The 15,455-nt window shown below is 48.5% G+C and overlaps 3 protein-coding genes across 3 annotated transcripts; all 3 read left to right on the top strand.

Moving 5' to 3' along the window:
- The first annotated feature begins 736 nt into the window (after positions 1 to 736).
- EI90DRAFT_3083617 (uncharacterized protein) lies at positions 737 to 1,862 on the top strand. The gene is made up of 5 exons (XM_039062070.1): positions 737 to 937; positions 1,020 to 1,112; positions 1,184 to 1,280; positions 1,351 to 1,415; positions 1,471 to 1,862. Exons 1-5 carry the CDS (start codon positions 920 to 922, stop codon positions 1,573 to 1,575), a joined length of 378 nt encoding a protein of 125 aa, XP_038909700.1. The 5' UTR covers positions 737 to 919; the 3' UTR covers positions 1,576 to 1,862.
- An 824-nt stretch (positions 1,863 to 2,686) lies between these two features.
- On the top strand, positions 2,687 to 3,485 carry EI90DRAFT_2711306 (uncharacterized protein). The gene is made up of 2 exons (XM_039053499.1): positions 2,687 to 3,260; positions 3,337 to 3,485. Exons 1-2 carry the CDS (start codon positions 2,806 to 2,808, stop codon positions 3,356 to 3,358), a joined length of 477 nt encoding a protein of 158 aa, XP_038909699.1. The 5' UTR covers positions 2,687 to 2,805; the 3' UTR covers positions 3,359 to 3,485.
- Positions 3,486 to 5,615: 2,130 nt separating this feature from the next.
- On the top strand, positions 5,616 to 6,494 carry EI90DRAFT_3021050 (uncharacterized protein; the record flags this gene model as incomplete). The annotated part of the gene is made up of 1 exon (XM_039057600.1): positions 5,616 to 6,494. One exon carries the CDS (start codon positions 5,616 to 5,618, stop codon positions 6,492 to 6,494), a length of 879 nt encoding a protein of 292 aa, XP_038909698.1.
- Between the last annotated feature and the right edge of the window lie 8,961 nt (positions 6,495 to 15,455).

The following is a 15,455-nucleotide window of genomic DNA, read 5'->3' as shown; positions in this document are numbered from 1 at the left end:
GATGCACAACAACAGGCTCTAGCGCGCTGCAGCATGCACTTGCATGGCTGTCCAAAAAAAAAACGACGAAAGATTTCGAGTTACCTAGACCTAGGTCCTTTTTTTTTTCTCTTTGTCGCATTCCTTTGGCAGGAAGGAGGTATGTATGACGCTAAACGTCTCCGTCTCCGTCAGCAGCTATTTTGTCCAGTCGATCTCGATCTCTAGCTCTGGAAGCAAAAAGGGGATGGGCAACGCCTTACACTAGTACCAGTGGTAACTCTTCAAAAGGGCCCCCTTGCCAGCAGGGACGTACAGTACGTCTTCTCTGAGGCTCAAGAGGGGAACGCAAAAACACCTCTGAATTTGCGCATCATTGACTTTTGTAGCGAGTATAGTAAGTACTTACTTAACTTGAACCAAAACAGGTAAGAAAGGGAAATCTGCAAGACGCTGAGAGCTGAAGACTCGACATCAACAAAACATCATGCCAAGTTTGGCCTCATAATAAGCTCAGCGTCTAATATGTTTGACCCCAACCCCCCCTTCGATGGCTTGTTCCTGAACAGACGCTATGATTGACTTTTGATGTTTTCCAATGCTCAAGGGTAAATCCATTTATTTCTCGACAACCGAAAACGGGCATTCCGAATATGGGACCATGAATGATCAATTATCGAAAGAAGGTACTCCCACTCCCCCTGCACTGCTATCACATGCTTCGCGAATCATATATATATATGACAATCATTGTTTCATTTTCTTGATTTGCCACAAGCGGGAAGAACCCCAAGCCTGGGCCCCTGCATTGCAGCTCACCATGCGATAACGGCTTTTCCCGCAAAAAGAGAGAGAGGAGTTATCGATCCCCGTTCAAGATTTACTTAAAAGTTTCCACTCTCCTCATCTTGATCTTCATCGTCCTTGATCTTCTGGAATAATGGCAGAATCTGAGCCTGTGTGTCAACTTTGCCTGCCTTGCTGCCTTTTGTGAACGAGAGCGCCGCTCTCTGACTCTGACTCTGACTTTAACTTATTAGCGAACATCCTTTGACGCGAATTTCATGGAGGCGCAAGAAGCTGTTCGGGTGATTAGGAGTGGGCTCGTCAGAGCAAGGGAGCTGTTAGCGAACGTAAACAAAAGTTTTCCCCCCACCCTCAGTGCTACTACTTGAAGTCTCAACCGCACACTTTTGGTTTGCAGTTCCTTCAGATGGCCACACGGCTGCTGTGCATGATATCAGGCGCCATGGTATCGGACATCGTGACTGATGTTAACATGTTGGCAGCTATTCCAAATGGTACGTTGATAAAAACATTGCCTTACAGTGGGGAGTTCGCTATCAAACGGGTTGAACTACTTCAATGCAGGGAATCTTACCTGGCGAGATTTTGCCAAACTGCTCTTCAAATATGTCCTCCCGGTGATTTTCGGAGTATGCGCCCCCCCCAATCTCTCCCAAGCGCGTCTGCCCTAACTTCTTTTTATAGTTCTATGGGCCGAACTGGCTAGCCATTCTGTCTGCAGTTCTTACCGCACTTTGGAGAGCTTGGAGAAGCGCTGGGGCGAGTGGGAGCCTGCAAAGAGCGCTCTAGTGATATACATATCATGATCCATATGCAGCTGCGGCTAGTTGGCATCTCCATCTCAAATGGCTTCGATGGAAAAGATTGAGCCCCCCCCCGATAAGGCTTGAAACTTGAAGGAGGGGAAGATGAGCGCGAAGGACGGAAGGGGAAAAGTGTGTTGGTGGTTGCGCCGCCCGCGAGAGTTTAACACTTGATCGACGATTGTAAATTGCGAATTCAGTGCTTAAGCTCCAGCGAGTTAGTGAACACTATTCATCCTCGTTCAATGGTAGTTACGTACGTAGTGATGACAGTGAAAGAGGGTCCGAGTTCTGGAACGCGAGCTTTGCCGATTTCCGTCGGAAAAACGACCTGAATTCCCACGCTCATAATTTTTATTGATTCACCGTCAGATCATCTGCCCTACTGCAACTGCTGTCAGCTTTCGAGTGTGGCAACGCTCACCCCGCGCGTGGAACAGTACTGCTTGCGTTTGAGGGAGAAGCCGCTTGTTAGAGTATGGAATCTTGACAATCAGTTTTATCCGCCAGAGATCCCATTCACCACCAAAATACCGGATGTTCGCTCCCCCACTATTCGAGGATAATTGTGAACAAAAGAATAAGTACATCTCTTTTTGCTGAGGCGCTGTCTCTTAGTCTCTTCAGTCTGAAGATTACCTCGACTTTTGTACATATCCCGAGATGAGGCGGCAGGTCGTGCCAGTGGGGCTGCACGAATCCCTTCCATCCCAAACTTGTTTAGATTCCTTAATAGGCTGGCCTAATCTTTTTTTTTGCAGGAGCCTTCGCAACCGTGTCCCTACTTATTCTATTCTCTTGGTCATTCCTAAAAAACACCTTTCTTCTGCCATCACAGGACATGTACCTCTTTCACTCATCCTATCCCTTCCTCTCTGTCTTCTACCTCATACCCCAGCGCGTACAGATCCAACCACATCAAGCCGAAGCAATTTTGTGTGCCTGGGACACATTAGCCATCGATGGGATTTTTTTTAAAAAAAAAAAAAAGGCTATCATGTTCTTGAAGTTGAACGTTGGGTTTTCCGGTTACGTTCCAGAGACTGTCGGCTCTCGGGCTGGAGAGTATTAGATTCATCAGTACCGTCTGTCTCTTTCAGTCTCGTCCGATTTTTCAGAGAAATCCTTCGCTCGGGAATCGCGACGTCCCACGCCCCCCCCCCTCCTCACCCCTCTCGCATGAGTTTTTCGCCTGGTTTAGGAACTTTCTTCGGGAATGAGGTCCAGACTTGTACTTGTGGTAGCTACCCCCCATCGTGGGGTCACGGCGCTTATGCCTTTTTCTCTCACATCTTATATGGCATTACTTGCCAAAAATGTCTGGCCTTCCTGTACGCCATTTCGGCTGACACGGCGCTTCGCATGTCGATCATCCGCGTATGTTCAGTTTGCACCTCTTATGATCCAACGAAATATTTTTTGGATTTACTATGTTACCCCCCCCCCTCTCTCGCGTCCGCTGTACGCTTCGGCCTCCGTACCTTTCTTTCTTCTTTTTCGCACCTGCGGCTACGCTTCGGCTTTCGTGCCTTCTCTATTGAGGAGTTATTGTCTGGTCTTTGTTGCCAGCTCAATTTTACTCTACTCCCGGGGTTTCGGGTGCGGTTCCGATTGTAAGTATTTTTTGGTCTTGCTAAAAGGAGAAGGTGCTGTGACCTTCGGTTTCCTTTGGTGGGTGCATAATTATGTATTCGGCGCTACCCTAGCCCTTTGGTCATGTCTATTTCCTGGCTCCCGGTTTCTTCAGCGTTACTAAGTTGAATTCTTAGTCCTTCGTCCCATTTGAATGTCGCAAGGTGCAGAAGGGTCGAGGTAACAGGCACTGAGAGAAGCAATTCCATGATATTGTAACGTGATAGGTCAAGACTGACCATTGTGTGATTATTGGAAACAAGACATTGTCCGTTATCATGTAACTTCGCGGACTGCTACCTTCAGGCTCAGTGGAATAGGACTTTTATCCTGATCTTTTACAGACCGGTTCCACTGTTTGCTGGAGGCGGAACAGAGCCGGATTTTTATCTCATTGTAGACCCAGACAAAGTCGCAATTCGGAAGCTAGATGTACATTTGATTTGTAGCTAGGTATCCTAAGCATACACAATGGATTCTTGTCAGAGTCCGTCTTGTTGGGGAGTGTCCACAGTCAGTGAGTCATCCATGAAGGTGGTGCGGGCCCAGGAACCGCTCGAGTCAACAATCACCCATTGAGGATTTGTGGTGCCAATTTGGATGCAACCCACTGTTGGAATATCAACAATCGGTTCCGACGACGGAGTGGTGAGGACGGTGTTGATTGTTGGTGGCGGAAGTGAAGTTTTGGGGCCCGTCTTTTACACCCCATTTTTCTTCTTTATGTGACGGGCTCGCCACTGGTGTAGTTTGCGTATAAGAAGGGAGTTTTTTGGACTCCCTCTCCCTCAGATCTCTAACACGAGTCTGAGGTGAGATAGATTTTATTATTCTTTACAAAACTGTTAACTGTTGGTGCAGGCACTTACATGCCATAGGTACATACAAATTATAGATCTCTAACACGAGTCTGAGACACTTACGTGCCATAGCCTTATATTTAAAACCCACCACTGTGCAGATTGCAGCCAAGTCCACAATTTCAATGTATGATGTCAAACTTCTAAAATAAGTCGGCTCTAGTGTAGCATCGTGTCCCTGGGTATCACAAGTGGTAATGATGCTAAAAAGAATGGTTTTGGGCTCGGTATTTTTGGATATGATGTTTTGCAGTGAAGGATATACTCAAGCCACTGTCAGGGGATGACCCCTCTCTACAACCCACAACCTAACCTGTAACAGCCCATCTCAGGGCAAAACACTACTGTGGGTAAGAAAGAGAGAAGAAGGTTAGCTTCTCACTTTCCCACAGTGGCCACAATACTGTACTGGCATGACATACTACTGGTCACATGTCATGCTGACCAGCCGGTCCGGCTGGGGTTGGAGGTCCATCATGAAGAAATTTCACGTTGCCCCATGGGACTTACTCCATGATATCCAAATGAGGTAAACCAGGTGACTGGACAAATGACATAAAATGGACAAGCCTGGTATCGAACCCAGGACCTCTAGCGTGCATCCATACACTACTCGCCCGTTATGCCAGGGAGGTTACTCCATCCCATATTCCAACACATCATGCATCATGCAAGGCAGCCAGTTTGGTGTCTGGCATCATGCAGGTTCACGGGCACCAAGGTGGTTGTGTGTCAGGGACTGACTCAGGGTCAAGAGTGTCTGGGTATGTCACCTGGAGCTGAGGGCCCGGTAGGGTATGATGTGGGCACATGTAACAACTAGGGGTACCAAAGTTCACAGTGAACCGGTTCGAACCATCAATGAACCATTGTCAGGATCCGGACCCCAGCTGGGAGTGGCCGGAGGGCAAGGCCGGGTGTGGAAGCTGGGGTGCTCTCCCTGGCTGTTAACTCCTCAAAGTCGCTGAGGGGACTAGCCTCAGCCTTCACAGGGAATGAGCTGAGAAGAAGGGTAAGCTTCTCAGCCCCCTGTGAGGCTGACACAAAAGGACCCTAGGAACTATACAGTTCCCGCTTGCTGCCGACTTTCCATAACGGGTTTGCACGTGTGCATCATTGTGTGAAACAGTGGGGGGAAGGATAGGGGGAATGGGGAAATGTGGGGAGAGGGTGGTTAGGGAAAGGGTGAGGGTGTCTGAGGGTGAGTGGGGTCAAGGGCTGTGCCCTGACAACCATGAACTGAACCAGGATGAACCAGAACCATGGTTCAGTTTGGGTTCTCTATGATGTTGGAATTTTGTGAACCAGGTTCAAACCAAACCAAACCACCGAACTGTTTCATAAATCAGGTGTTGACCTGACCCCATCACATCATAACTGGATGCATTTCAGAGAGGAAAATGTATTCCTCTCCCACATCTTGTATGCATATATAATGAAGTAGACTAGTTTCAGTCAACAGAGAGAATGGGGATGTCTGAGAAAAAACAAATAGAATATTTACTCTCATAAATGTCTTTACTGTCTTGCCTCCATGCTCTGGACTTCGCTGGTACTTGGATACACTGGTATGACTTCTTCCTGTGATGGTAGTGACACTGGATGGCATACCGACCTGAATAATCCCATGCTTGGCCCTGATGGGAATCTGTGTGATGCTGCCGAACAGCCAGGTCAATTTGTGTACAGTCCATCAGATGAAGTACTGTGCATCTCCAGTCCACAAGGAGATATTATCAATAGCGACTTACCAGGATTTCTGCAAGGGACTCAGGATACTGGGAGACCAAAGCACACTGTGAAGCTGGTGACACGAGAAAATCCTCTTGATGTCTTTCAGCGACAAAAACTTGCTGCAAAAACAAGGGCTGGCACTTCAGCAAATTCCAATCAACCAGGTAGCAGTGGAAATGCATCCCAAGCAACACTGCAATCATTATCCAAGTTTGGTCTCAATCTGAATAACAAGAAACTGTCGGCCTACCATGGTAACACCAGAAAGAGATGGAAAAATGTTTTGTCCCATGCACTGTCAACCACTGAGTCTGATGCCGATGTCTCCAACAGTCAGACTGAGCCTCACAACATTCCCTGGAAGCGTAGGAAGCAACACAGGAAAGGCCAAGCCCACAAGAGAGCCCAAGCTCATGTCAAGGGAGCAGACAGCATGAGGTCTCAGAATAAAAATGCGGACGATAAAGCTCAGAGCAAAGGAAGTGAGGGAGATGACAAAGTCAATGATGCTCCAGGTGCTAAGGAAAGCACAGATGTATTCAGAGAGCAGGATGCACTTGTTGCACAGGTGTTTCTTGAGTCCAAGAAAATGCATGGACTGTGTGATTTATCATCAGTATTTACTGACTTGGTGGAGATTGAAGGGAAAACTGTCCATGTCTGCCAAGTGTGCCAGTAAGTGAATAAATCATCCTTAAAGCAAATACTAACGCTGTTAGAGACCAGAAGTGAGATGAAGGAGTTGTCTCCATGGTGGGGGGCTTTGGCTTCAGTGACTCAGACCAGGAGTGTTACAGATACAGAGTCTCCAACGTCCATATCCATTGCATAGTCAAAGACTTCCCCTCTCTATCGCTCCCCCTCTCTCTCCCTTTTGCCCTCTATCCTGATACCCTACCCTCCTTACTCATTCTACTCCTTTTCCCCCCTCGTGAAAAGCTTTCCCCATTGGGGTTTTGGTGCTGGCCGAGGTTACTTGTGTTTCACGGGATTTCCCATGACCCTTCCATTTGTAGATAGTCACACATCTTGTACAGAAACCACCAAAGGCAGTTCCCGCTAACTACAACTACTCTCTACAACTGTCTTGTGTGCTGTCCCTTGTAACAACCCCTTCTTGTGACTCAACTGAACCTGTGTGACTGTACAACCTGCAACATGTCCTATAAGTCTGGTTATGTCGAGTCCTCCAGCGGTCCTCACCATGAGAACTTGAAGTCATGAGTCAAAGACTCTCGACTTGTATATCATCCTATGGAACCTGTATCCTATGGGTCTTCATCACTCAGCTCTCCCCCCAGTGCTCGATGGACAACATCATATCACGATCTTAGAGATCGTGAATACTCTGAGGCCCACATTCCCATGATGCTGGTATGCTCGCTATGCAAGTGCCAAGTAGCCATCCATCCATTGTCTGTTCCCTCCCTCATCAGTCATCATATTCCCTTGCCAACGGTACGTTCCCTTTGGGAATGCCAAGTCACCAAAGGCCCTGCTAGTCAGTCCTCATTGTACGCTCATGATATCAATCCGCTACTGGTATGTTCATGCTGCAAATGCCAAGTAACCGATGGAAACTATACAAAGTTCTCACCCACCTCACGAGTTGCAACTGCGCACACAGTATGCTCCATTGAGGAGCACCAAGTACCCATGGTTGACCCATCCATCCCAATGTCTCCGACTACCTACCATCAATTCCTTAATAGCCCACTACATCACAAACCACGATCAATGGGAATTCGATCATCCACTCCCATGCAAGACTGGGAACACTCATTGATTACATATCCCATTATGGTACAGACTAGTTACAATGATCGTCATCCCTCTATAAGAACAGATTGAGGAAAGGGGAGTTCTCCCCATCCTTGTAACATTGGTGCCCCAACCCTGGTGCGAGAAACTCACACCATGCCACCAAAGACGGTGTCCCTGTTGGGAGACGAACCAGTCACTCCGGTCCAAGTGACACACGAATTGTATCCTCCTTCCTGCCCCACAAGGATCAGCCAGTCGGATCGTAGATCCAACTCAAGAGATACCTTTCCAGTAGGCAAAGATGTGCATTCCTCGCCTGGCGCATTCCTAAGACAACAAGCTCTCAGGCAAGTCATCGAAGCTCTTGGAGAGTTTGAAGGTGGAATTTTTGAGGATTCGAATAACTACATGAAATGTATACAAAATTGGCGTTGTCTCACTCCCGCTGATCTTGAGAAAGAGCCTGTTGGAGCCGGTCTCGAAGGAGAGCCTTTGAGATATTGACTAGGGACTGTTTGGCGGGTCGAGCTAACCGACCTGCTCATGAAAATTACTGAGTTCACCCAGCTAGCCACCAAAGCCAACTTAGCCACAGGTGATTTTGTATTGGATCCCCGAGGCGACCTTGCCCTGATATTCACCATAAGAGGATGGTCATCGCCCAAGGAGTTCAGCATTGCATGGAACTTCCTAGACCAGCGTTTCAACTCCTTTGAAAAACATTTTGACACCATCAAGAAAGTTGCTCATCCTTCATGGGAGTTTGACGAGTTGCGCATGAGTGGACTCAGGTTGGCGAATGTCTTGCCTGCCAAGTTTATGGATCCTGGGCAAGTTGAGGAGGCATGGTCGACCGAAATGCAACCCACTCGTCAACCTGAAGCTCTCCCATTGGGATGGACCACATTTGAGGATCTCATATCTCCTGCTGAAGAGACCACTTCCATTCGTAAACACACTCAACCATCCAGGGCCTTCCTGGTGTCTAGACCTAGTATTAATGTCGCTGCAGGGATGCTACCCAGAGATGAACCCTCAACGCCGTTCATTACAATTCATCGAGAGACCAATGCTTTCGAGAACCCCAAGGAGAACATGGGTTACACGGAATTTGTGAGAGGCTTGAAGGTTGCTCCTTCAACAGGAACAAAGGGATGATGGAAGCAGAGCAGTACTGAAGGTCATAGGGCAGAGCCTGTGGTACATCCAAAAGGAGGTAGGGAGGGCGAAGCCCAGAGGGGCAGGAGGGTGAGGTGAAGTGGGGATGATGACTAACTGGCTAGAATGGGAAGAAGCAGCAGTCCAAATAAGGATGAGGGGAAAATGTGAAAGATACATTACAAGCAGCAAAAGTGCCGAAGATGATCTGTGGAGCTTGGAGCTTACGGAGCTTATGGAGCTTACAGAGGTGGGGTTGAAAGTCCGAGGAATATTGGCAATGGTGTTTATGTAGTATGAGGTCACCAATGCAATGGACTTAAGCTGAGGTGGAGTCAAAGTCCGTGGTTGGAACTATGATGGGTTCTCAGAGCAAAGGTATGAGTGATGTCTGAGTATGGGGTATAGGACAATGGCAGAACGTTGTAACTTGGCAGAGGGTCGGTGGAAGAGGGTCAGAGGGAAGAGAGAGGAGAGAGGAGAGGGGAGAGGAGTGGAGGAGAGGAAAGGTGTCAGGTCTGAAGGTGAGTATCGGAGCAGATGGGAGAAGGGTAGGAGAGTGATGGAAGGGTGGAGGTGTCATGAGGAGTAAGAGGAGGAGTGAGAGGAGGAGTGGGAGGAGGGTGGCGAGAGGAGTGGTGTTCAGCCTGGGGTGAGTATCAGAGCGGACAGAGATAGGGCAGGAGAAGGATGGAAGGGTAAAGGTGGCATGAGGGGTGAGAGGAGGTGTGGTGTCAGGTCCGAAGGTCAATATCGGAATGGATGGCTGTAGGGTAGGACTCCAGGTGTGGCGAAGATGGGGGTCCGGGAGTCAGATCGGGATCAGGTATGTACGGATATGACAGAATGTATTATTATTAAGGTGAAAAGCTAAACTAGGTCAAACTACTTGCCTGAAGCAGGAATGAGAAGAAGGCTGCTTCTTCAGTCCTGCTTTGGCTAAGTTTATATACATATGACAGTGGGTCACGTGGAGGTGCCACATCAGCCTCGGACAATCATGGGTGACTCCGTGGTCGATCCCAGGTGTCAGAGAAGAGAAACACACAAGTAAGAATGTGCAGCATGTCCGGCATTGCAGTACCCATGCGGGGTGCTCAGCATTGGGCATGTCCATGCTACAGATGTGGAAAAGAGAGAAGTCATCCATATAAGGATAGAAAGGAAGAAGAGAAGGGAGAGAAAGAAAGAAAGGAGGAAGAAGAAAAAGGAAGAAAGAGGTTGGAGAGGGGTGTGGCATGGCATGCCTGTGAGGGCTTGGTCCTTGATTGGGGACAGCCTGGCCTCAGGCCTAGGTGTGTGCGATGTTCCAGGTGGCTGGGTGCTAGACCCTGTCCTCAGCTCCTCAAACTCACTGAAGGGACTAAGTGGGGATTGAGTTGTCATGTATTACAGAGGGTAACTACAACTTGCCTAAGTGTCAGGGGATGGACCCTGGGTCCCCATGACCCCTCTCTACAGTCCACAGTCCAACCTGTAACAGCCTAGTCTCAAGGCAAAGAGCTACTGTGGGTAAGAAAGTGTATAAGATAAAAGGCAAGTAAGATACACTTGCCTACTGTGGGTAAGAAAGTGACATCAGGAAATTGTCGCGGTCAACTTTGGACACTTCTGATGATCCTGTTGCTTCTAATACAATGAAACTGGCCAAATTGACCAATTTCCCAAAGCATTTTAGTAAAGGTGTCACGTTTCAATTCAGTTCAGAAGTGAACTCAATTGTTTTCAAACCATTTGAAGTGAAACCCTGAGGACCTTTTGCTGATGGAGAAGAAGGTTAACTTCTCAGTTTCCCACAGTGGCCCAATATGGCAAAAACTTCCGGGGATACCTGGAAGTCACATGAGAAGTGGGAACCGGGCCTGGAGCATGCGGTGTGCGGAGCATGCAGGGTGGAGCATGCAGGGTGGAGCATGCAGGGTGGAGCATGCATGCAGGTCTGGGCACGGGTCCAGATGCGGGTCTGGGTCCGGGCTAGTCAGGGTGTGTGCCCTGACACTAAGTGGGGATTGAGTTGAGAAGAAGGGTAAGTTTCCCTATTCCCTGCTTGGCTGCTATAAGGCGAGTTGCTTGCCTTGACCCATGTGATTTTTCCCACGGGCTCACATGCAGGCTGTAGTTGTGAGAGATATGTAGGGAAGGGGAGGTCAGGGAAGTGGGGGAAGTCAGGGAGGGTGGTTCTGTGGTGTGGTTGGGTGCCCTGACAGCAGGGTCAGGGGCCGATCCCTGACAGACAAGAAATGGCTGTGCATAGCAGCAGTCCCATCACAGGGTGAGCATCCCCAACCACTTAGTCTGAAGTGGGAAAGTGAGAAGAAGGCTGCTTCTTCTGTTCCCACCCCAGGTGCTGTTATATACATGCAGCTGTGGTCATGTGGAAGGAGCCACATCATCTCCACACACAACTGCACCTCTCCAGGTGTCCCTGTGAGAGATCCTGGGGGTGGCCACTGTGGGCAGGATGTATGTATGTGGCAGGCATGGTGATGGAGTGTCACCCCGAACCCTGAGCCACATGTAAATTAGATACATATAGTCACGTGGGCAAGCGGGAACCTCCGGGTAACTGCTTACACACCACCGTAAAATACACAAACTTGTATCACTTACAGCCTTGTGTGCTGAGCTACCCCAAGACCTCACACTTTTTTAAGTGCATGAGGTGTGTTTTACAACACAACCCACAACTCTACAATCTTAACATCTGACTTGGAAGCGCCTATGGCGCCTAAACATGCCTGCAAGGGCAAGGTTGCATCTGCAGCGACACTAAAAGAAATGAGCGGTTTATTAAGAAACCGCAATCTCCCATCATGGGAGATTCAAACCAAAAGCCATCGTCAGACGACGACGAGGATCAACATGATCCGGCATTAGCAACCACCTCAGGGCTGGTCCCTGAAGGTTTGGAAACTTACGTGGAGTAAGTGCAGGGCAAAATACCCCCAGAACTCCACAACATGCCGATCTAACCCAAGCTGGGGAAGATCCCTCACCTCCTCACAAGGTGATCGACTTGTGCAGAAAATGCGTAAGCACCGAACGATCAGCCCAAAAAGCTGATCGGATAGAGTCGCAGGAAACTCCAGGGCCCCACTATCCCCTGGAGTCCCCCCCACGTCCCCAAGTCAAGCCCCAAAGGCAGACAAAGGGAAACAAAGGGAAGAGCCCCCGTGTCGGCTATCCGAAAAACTACTGGACTTGTTCCAGGTTCCATCTGAATGGAGGACGGAAAGTGAAGATCAACTTCTTCTCAGGCTGAAAGCCTGAGAAGGCGTGAAGATACGCCCTGAGAGCAGGATCTCCCAGAGCACGGAAGCTCCAAAAGAACTTCCACTGTTTACACTCCCACACACCATGCCAGACAAGGCAAGGTTGCCAACCTTGGAGGAGGTCTCCGAGATAATGAAGAGGAGGTGAACTGAAATGAGGGAGTTCGCTGAGGAAGCCTTACGTAAAAGTAAGGAAAAACCAGCGAACAGACCCCTCTATGAAAGGGAAGCACCCTCTGCAACGGCCTTGCCTAAACAAAGCGAGCATGGAGTGTTCACTCCAAGAACCCATTCTGGAGCCCCCAGAAGTGGAAATGTCAACTGGGGAGAGTCACTGCTCGCCCAACCAAACTTCCTCCTGGAAAACCAGGAATCGTGCATAATAAACGCGATAAACTCGATCCAAAAAAAGATCAAGGAAACGAACCATAATAGTATGGCTCGTCTAGAGATAACTCTGGAAAGAATGGCCAACGCAATCGACGCATTGACTGAAAAAATCAGCGAACAAACAGACTTGCTGAAGGAAACAAATAAACACCCCTGGACCATGGTCTAGGACATAAATAAAACTCATGAAAAATTCACGAAAAGAACCACCAGTGAAAGCACACTGGAATATCATCAGCGACTCGACAGAGACGCTAAGGAGATCCTTCTCCCAAGGATAGGAGAAGACGATGCCGAAAGAAGGCATCGTTCAGAGATTAGGAGGAGAACTGGCACGTACCAAAGGTTCGGCCAAACGTCCACTTATGACGGACCTCTTGAACAGAGAGGTAACCCATTCACACCCTCTCAAAACAATGAGAGAATACAAATACAACTTCAGGCGAATTCGCCTGAAACCAAAGAAACGCTGCAAGGAAGATTTCCCCCAGCAAAAACCCCCCCAAAGGAGAGATCTCCATTGGATAGCGACCCTGCGAAGGCAGGGGAGCAAGAAGAGTACCTGGAGAAATGGTATGAAAAGGCCATAAGAATGGCTGAAGTGAGAATACTCACTCCCTACCCAGAAGGAGTGAAGCCAGAAGCCCTAAAGAATGGGCCGGCATTCCCTGACAAGAAATGGTCAGGAGAGAACGACATGGAATCGTTCTGGCAGTGGTTCACAGAACTACTGGGATTCCTCGCCTCGCGAGGATGCAAAGGTCCCCAATTTGACAAAGTCCACCTGGACTGCTTGATTCGTGGATTAGGGGGGCCCGCGTTCGACCTCGGAATTAGACTCCGAGACGAAACTCTCCTCAGAGGAGATGAGGGCATGTTCCTCGAAGTTCTCAACATATTGATGAGAACCTTCATCAAAGCCTCCGCCATGTTGAACGCAACAAAGAAATACCGCAACATCAAATACGAAGCGGAAAAAGGCCTAAAACAGTTCTACTTAGAACTGTCAAACGCAGCGTCCCAGATGGTGACGCCGCCAGACCAGGCGTCTGTCAGAGTCCGCGCGTCTATTCGCAGCGTAAGAGTATCCCCAGGAAACTAGTCGATATCGAAGCTGGGGGGCTAGCCCAGCTGGCATAGTAGCCTTATGTACATGAGTTCTGCTAACTCACGAGAGCGCAGTTACATTGGGAAGATGGTAACTAATAGAAACACGACATCAAATAGGAAGATAGAAGATGCGGGAAATGAGGGAATATCGGGTAAGGGGTGACGCAATAGCGAATATAGCGCAATGAGTTATATCTGCATTCTAACTACGTAATTATCTCACGCAATCTCGGCTAACAATTACCTCATTGATATCGCTTAGAGTAAAGGGGGGCCGGATAACCGGGCGTCCCCTGACAGCGTCCTTCAACGCCAGGTTCCTAAACTACATTCCCCCCAAATGGAAGAGGGAAATGATTGCTCATGATAGAATCAGAGCAGACTTCTCCTCAAACGAGGAGACGTTAAAAGCAATATCTCATGTAGACGAGATAATTGATGGGCTGAAGATGTCTTCAGCCTACAAATCAGGTTACTATACCCAAACAACTACCACGGCAACCACGAGCCGCGGCAGAGCCCTCCCATCAGGAAAGAAGGCGGAAGAGCTGAAACCCAGATGGAAAGAGGATACATCCTCGAAAAACTCGAGGAAAACTGACCAAAAGTCAGTTCCAATTTGCGGCAAATGCGGCAAAATAGGGCAAACGAAAGATTGCCCAAGACACAATATAACGAGCGATGAAAAACCAAGGCACATAGCTGCCATGGAGATCGCAAACTCAACGGATGAAGAGTCGAAAGGCTCATCAGATGAGAAACCAGAGAACAACTCTGGTAACTCTGAAGCATCAAGCTTCAAAGTAGAGGACCCATACGAAGGACCTCAATACTCACCCGACTCAGAGGGTGAGGAAGTCAACATCGGGACCATAAGGATGGGCCCAATGTCAGTCGTCGATCACGACGACATAAATTACAAAATCAAACTGGCTGTAGCACACCAGTTAGAAAACACGGCAGACGAAAAAGTCGCTGAAGCCTTGGTGGAAGCACCAAGAAAAGACACCTTGGGGAAATACACCAAAGTACCCAAGGAAAACAAGGACAAAGGGAAGAAGGACCAAAAGTCCATTGAAACCCAGTCCCCCTTGTTTGATGCGAAATTCCGCATCTCAAAAGACGCGGGAAAATACCCCACAAACAGACCGCTCTCAACGAAGAGAACGCTAACGGCCCACATAAAAATAGCAGGCATAAAAGCCTATGCGCTATTCGATAGTGGAGCCGAAATGGACACTTTATTGCCAGACTTTGTCTGTGCGGTCCACATCCCAATTCTCCAATTGGAGAACCCAGTCATCCTTCAAATGGGGATGAAAGGAACAAGATCACAGATCCTGTTTGGAACCAACGTGGACGTTGAGATCAACGGCCACGTAGAAAAACACTACTTTGATGTAATTAACATCGACAGATACGATGCCATCTTCGGCGCCCCCTGGTTAAACAAAAACCAGGTAAGCTTAGACTTCTGGTCCCACAAAGTGAGAACGGTGAACAAGGGCAACATAGACACCCTTGGAATAAGCAAAGACCGTGTGACGAGATCACATGGATGGAAAACTCGAGCAAGAGCCCGAGAACAACCAAAAAAGAAGCCCCCCTGACAGGGAGGCAGGATTGAAACACACCTCAGGGTAATCAAAAGAAAATACCCTGAAGGTTGGCCCAATCCTAGTCTGGAAGGACTAGAACTTCCAGACGTACCACACCTGGAAGGTCTCTCCATGAACAACCCCGAGTTCAAAATACTCAGGGAGTGGTGGAGAGAAAAATTTGAAACCATAATGGCGCCAGCACCATTAGAAATGCCTCCCTTGAGGGAGGTGAACCATTGAATCCTGTTGAAGGATCCAAACAAGAAATTTCGGGAAAACACCCCGAGATGTCCTGCAGCACTGCAGGAAGCACTAGCGACCAAAATAGATCGCTATGTAAAAGCA

This window comes from Cantharellus anzutake (assembly GCF_015039405.1).
Source record: "Cantharellus anzutake strain C23 chromosome Unknown EI90scaffold_99, whole genome shotgun sequence".
NCBI lineage: Eukaryota > Fungi > Basidiomycota > Agaricomycetes > Cantharellales > Hydnaceae > Cantharellus > Cantharellus anzutake.
The sequence above is the reverse complement of the archived record's forward strand: the minus strand, read 5'-3'. Positions and strand labels throughout refer to the sequence as shown.

What these genes read in the sequence shown, in the direction of transcription:
- EI90DRAFT_2711306 (XM_039053499.1), top strand. Translation starts at nt 2,806, where the DNA reads ATGAGGTCCAGACTTGTACTTGTGGTAGCTACCCCCCATCGTGGGGTC. An exon ending in GTGACCTTCGGTTTCCTTTG is followed by an intron (nt 3,261 to 3,336) that starts GTGGGTGCATAA and finishes CGGTTTCTTCAG; the next exon opens with CGTTACTAAGTTGAATTCTT.
- EI90DRAFT_3083617 (XM_039062070.1), top strand. An exon ending in CAAGGGAGCTGTTAGCGAAC is followed by an intron (nt 1,113 to 1,183) that starts GTAAACAAAAGT and finishes TTTGGTTTGCAG; the next exon opens with TTCCTTCAGATGGCCACACG. An exon ending in GTTGGCAGCTATTCCAAATG is followed by an intron (nt 1,281 to 1,350) that starts GTACGTTGATAA and finishes ACTTCAATGCAG; the next exon opens with GGAATCTTACCTGGCGAGAT.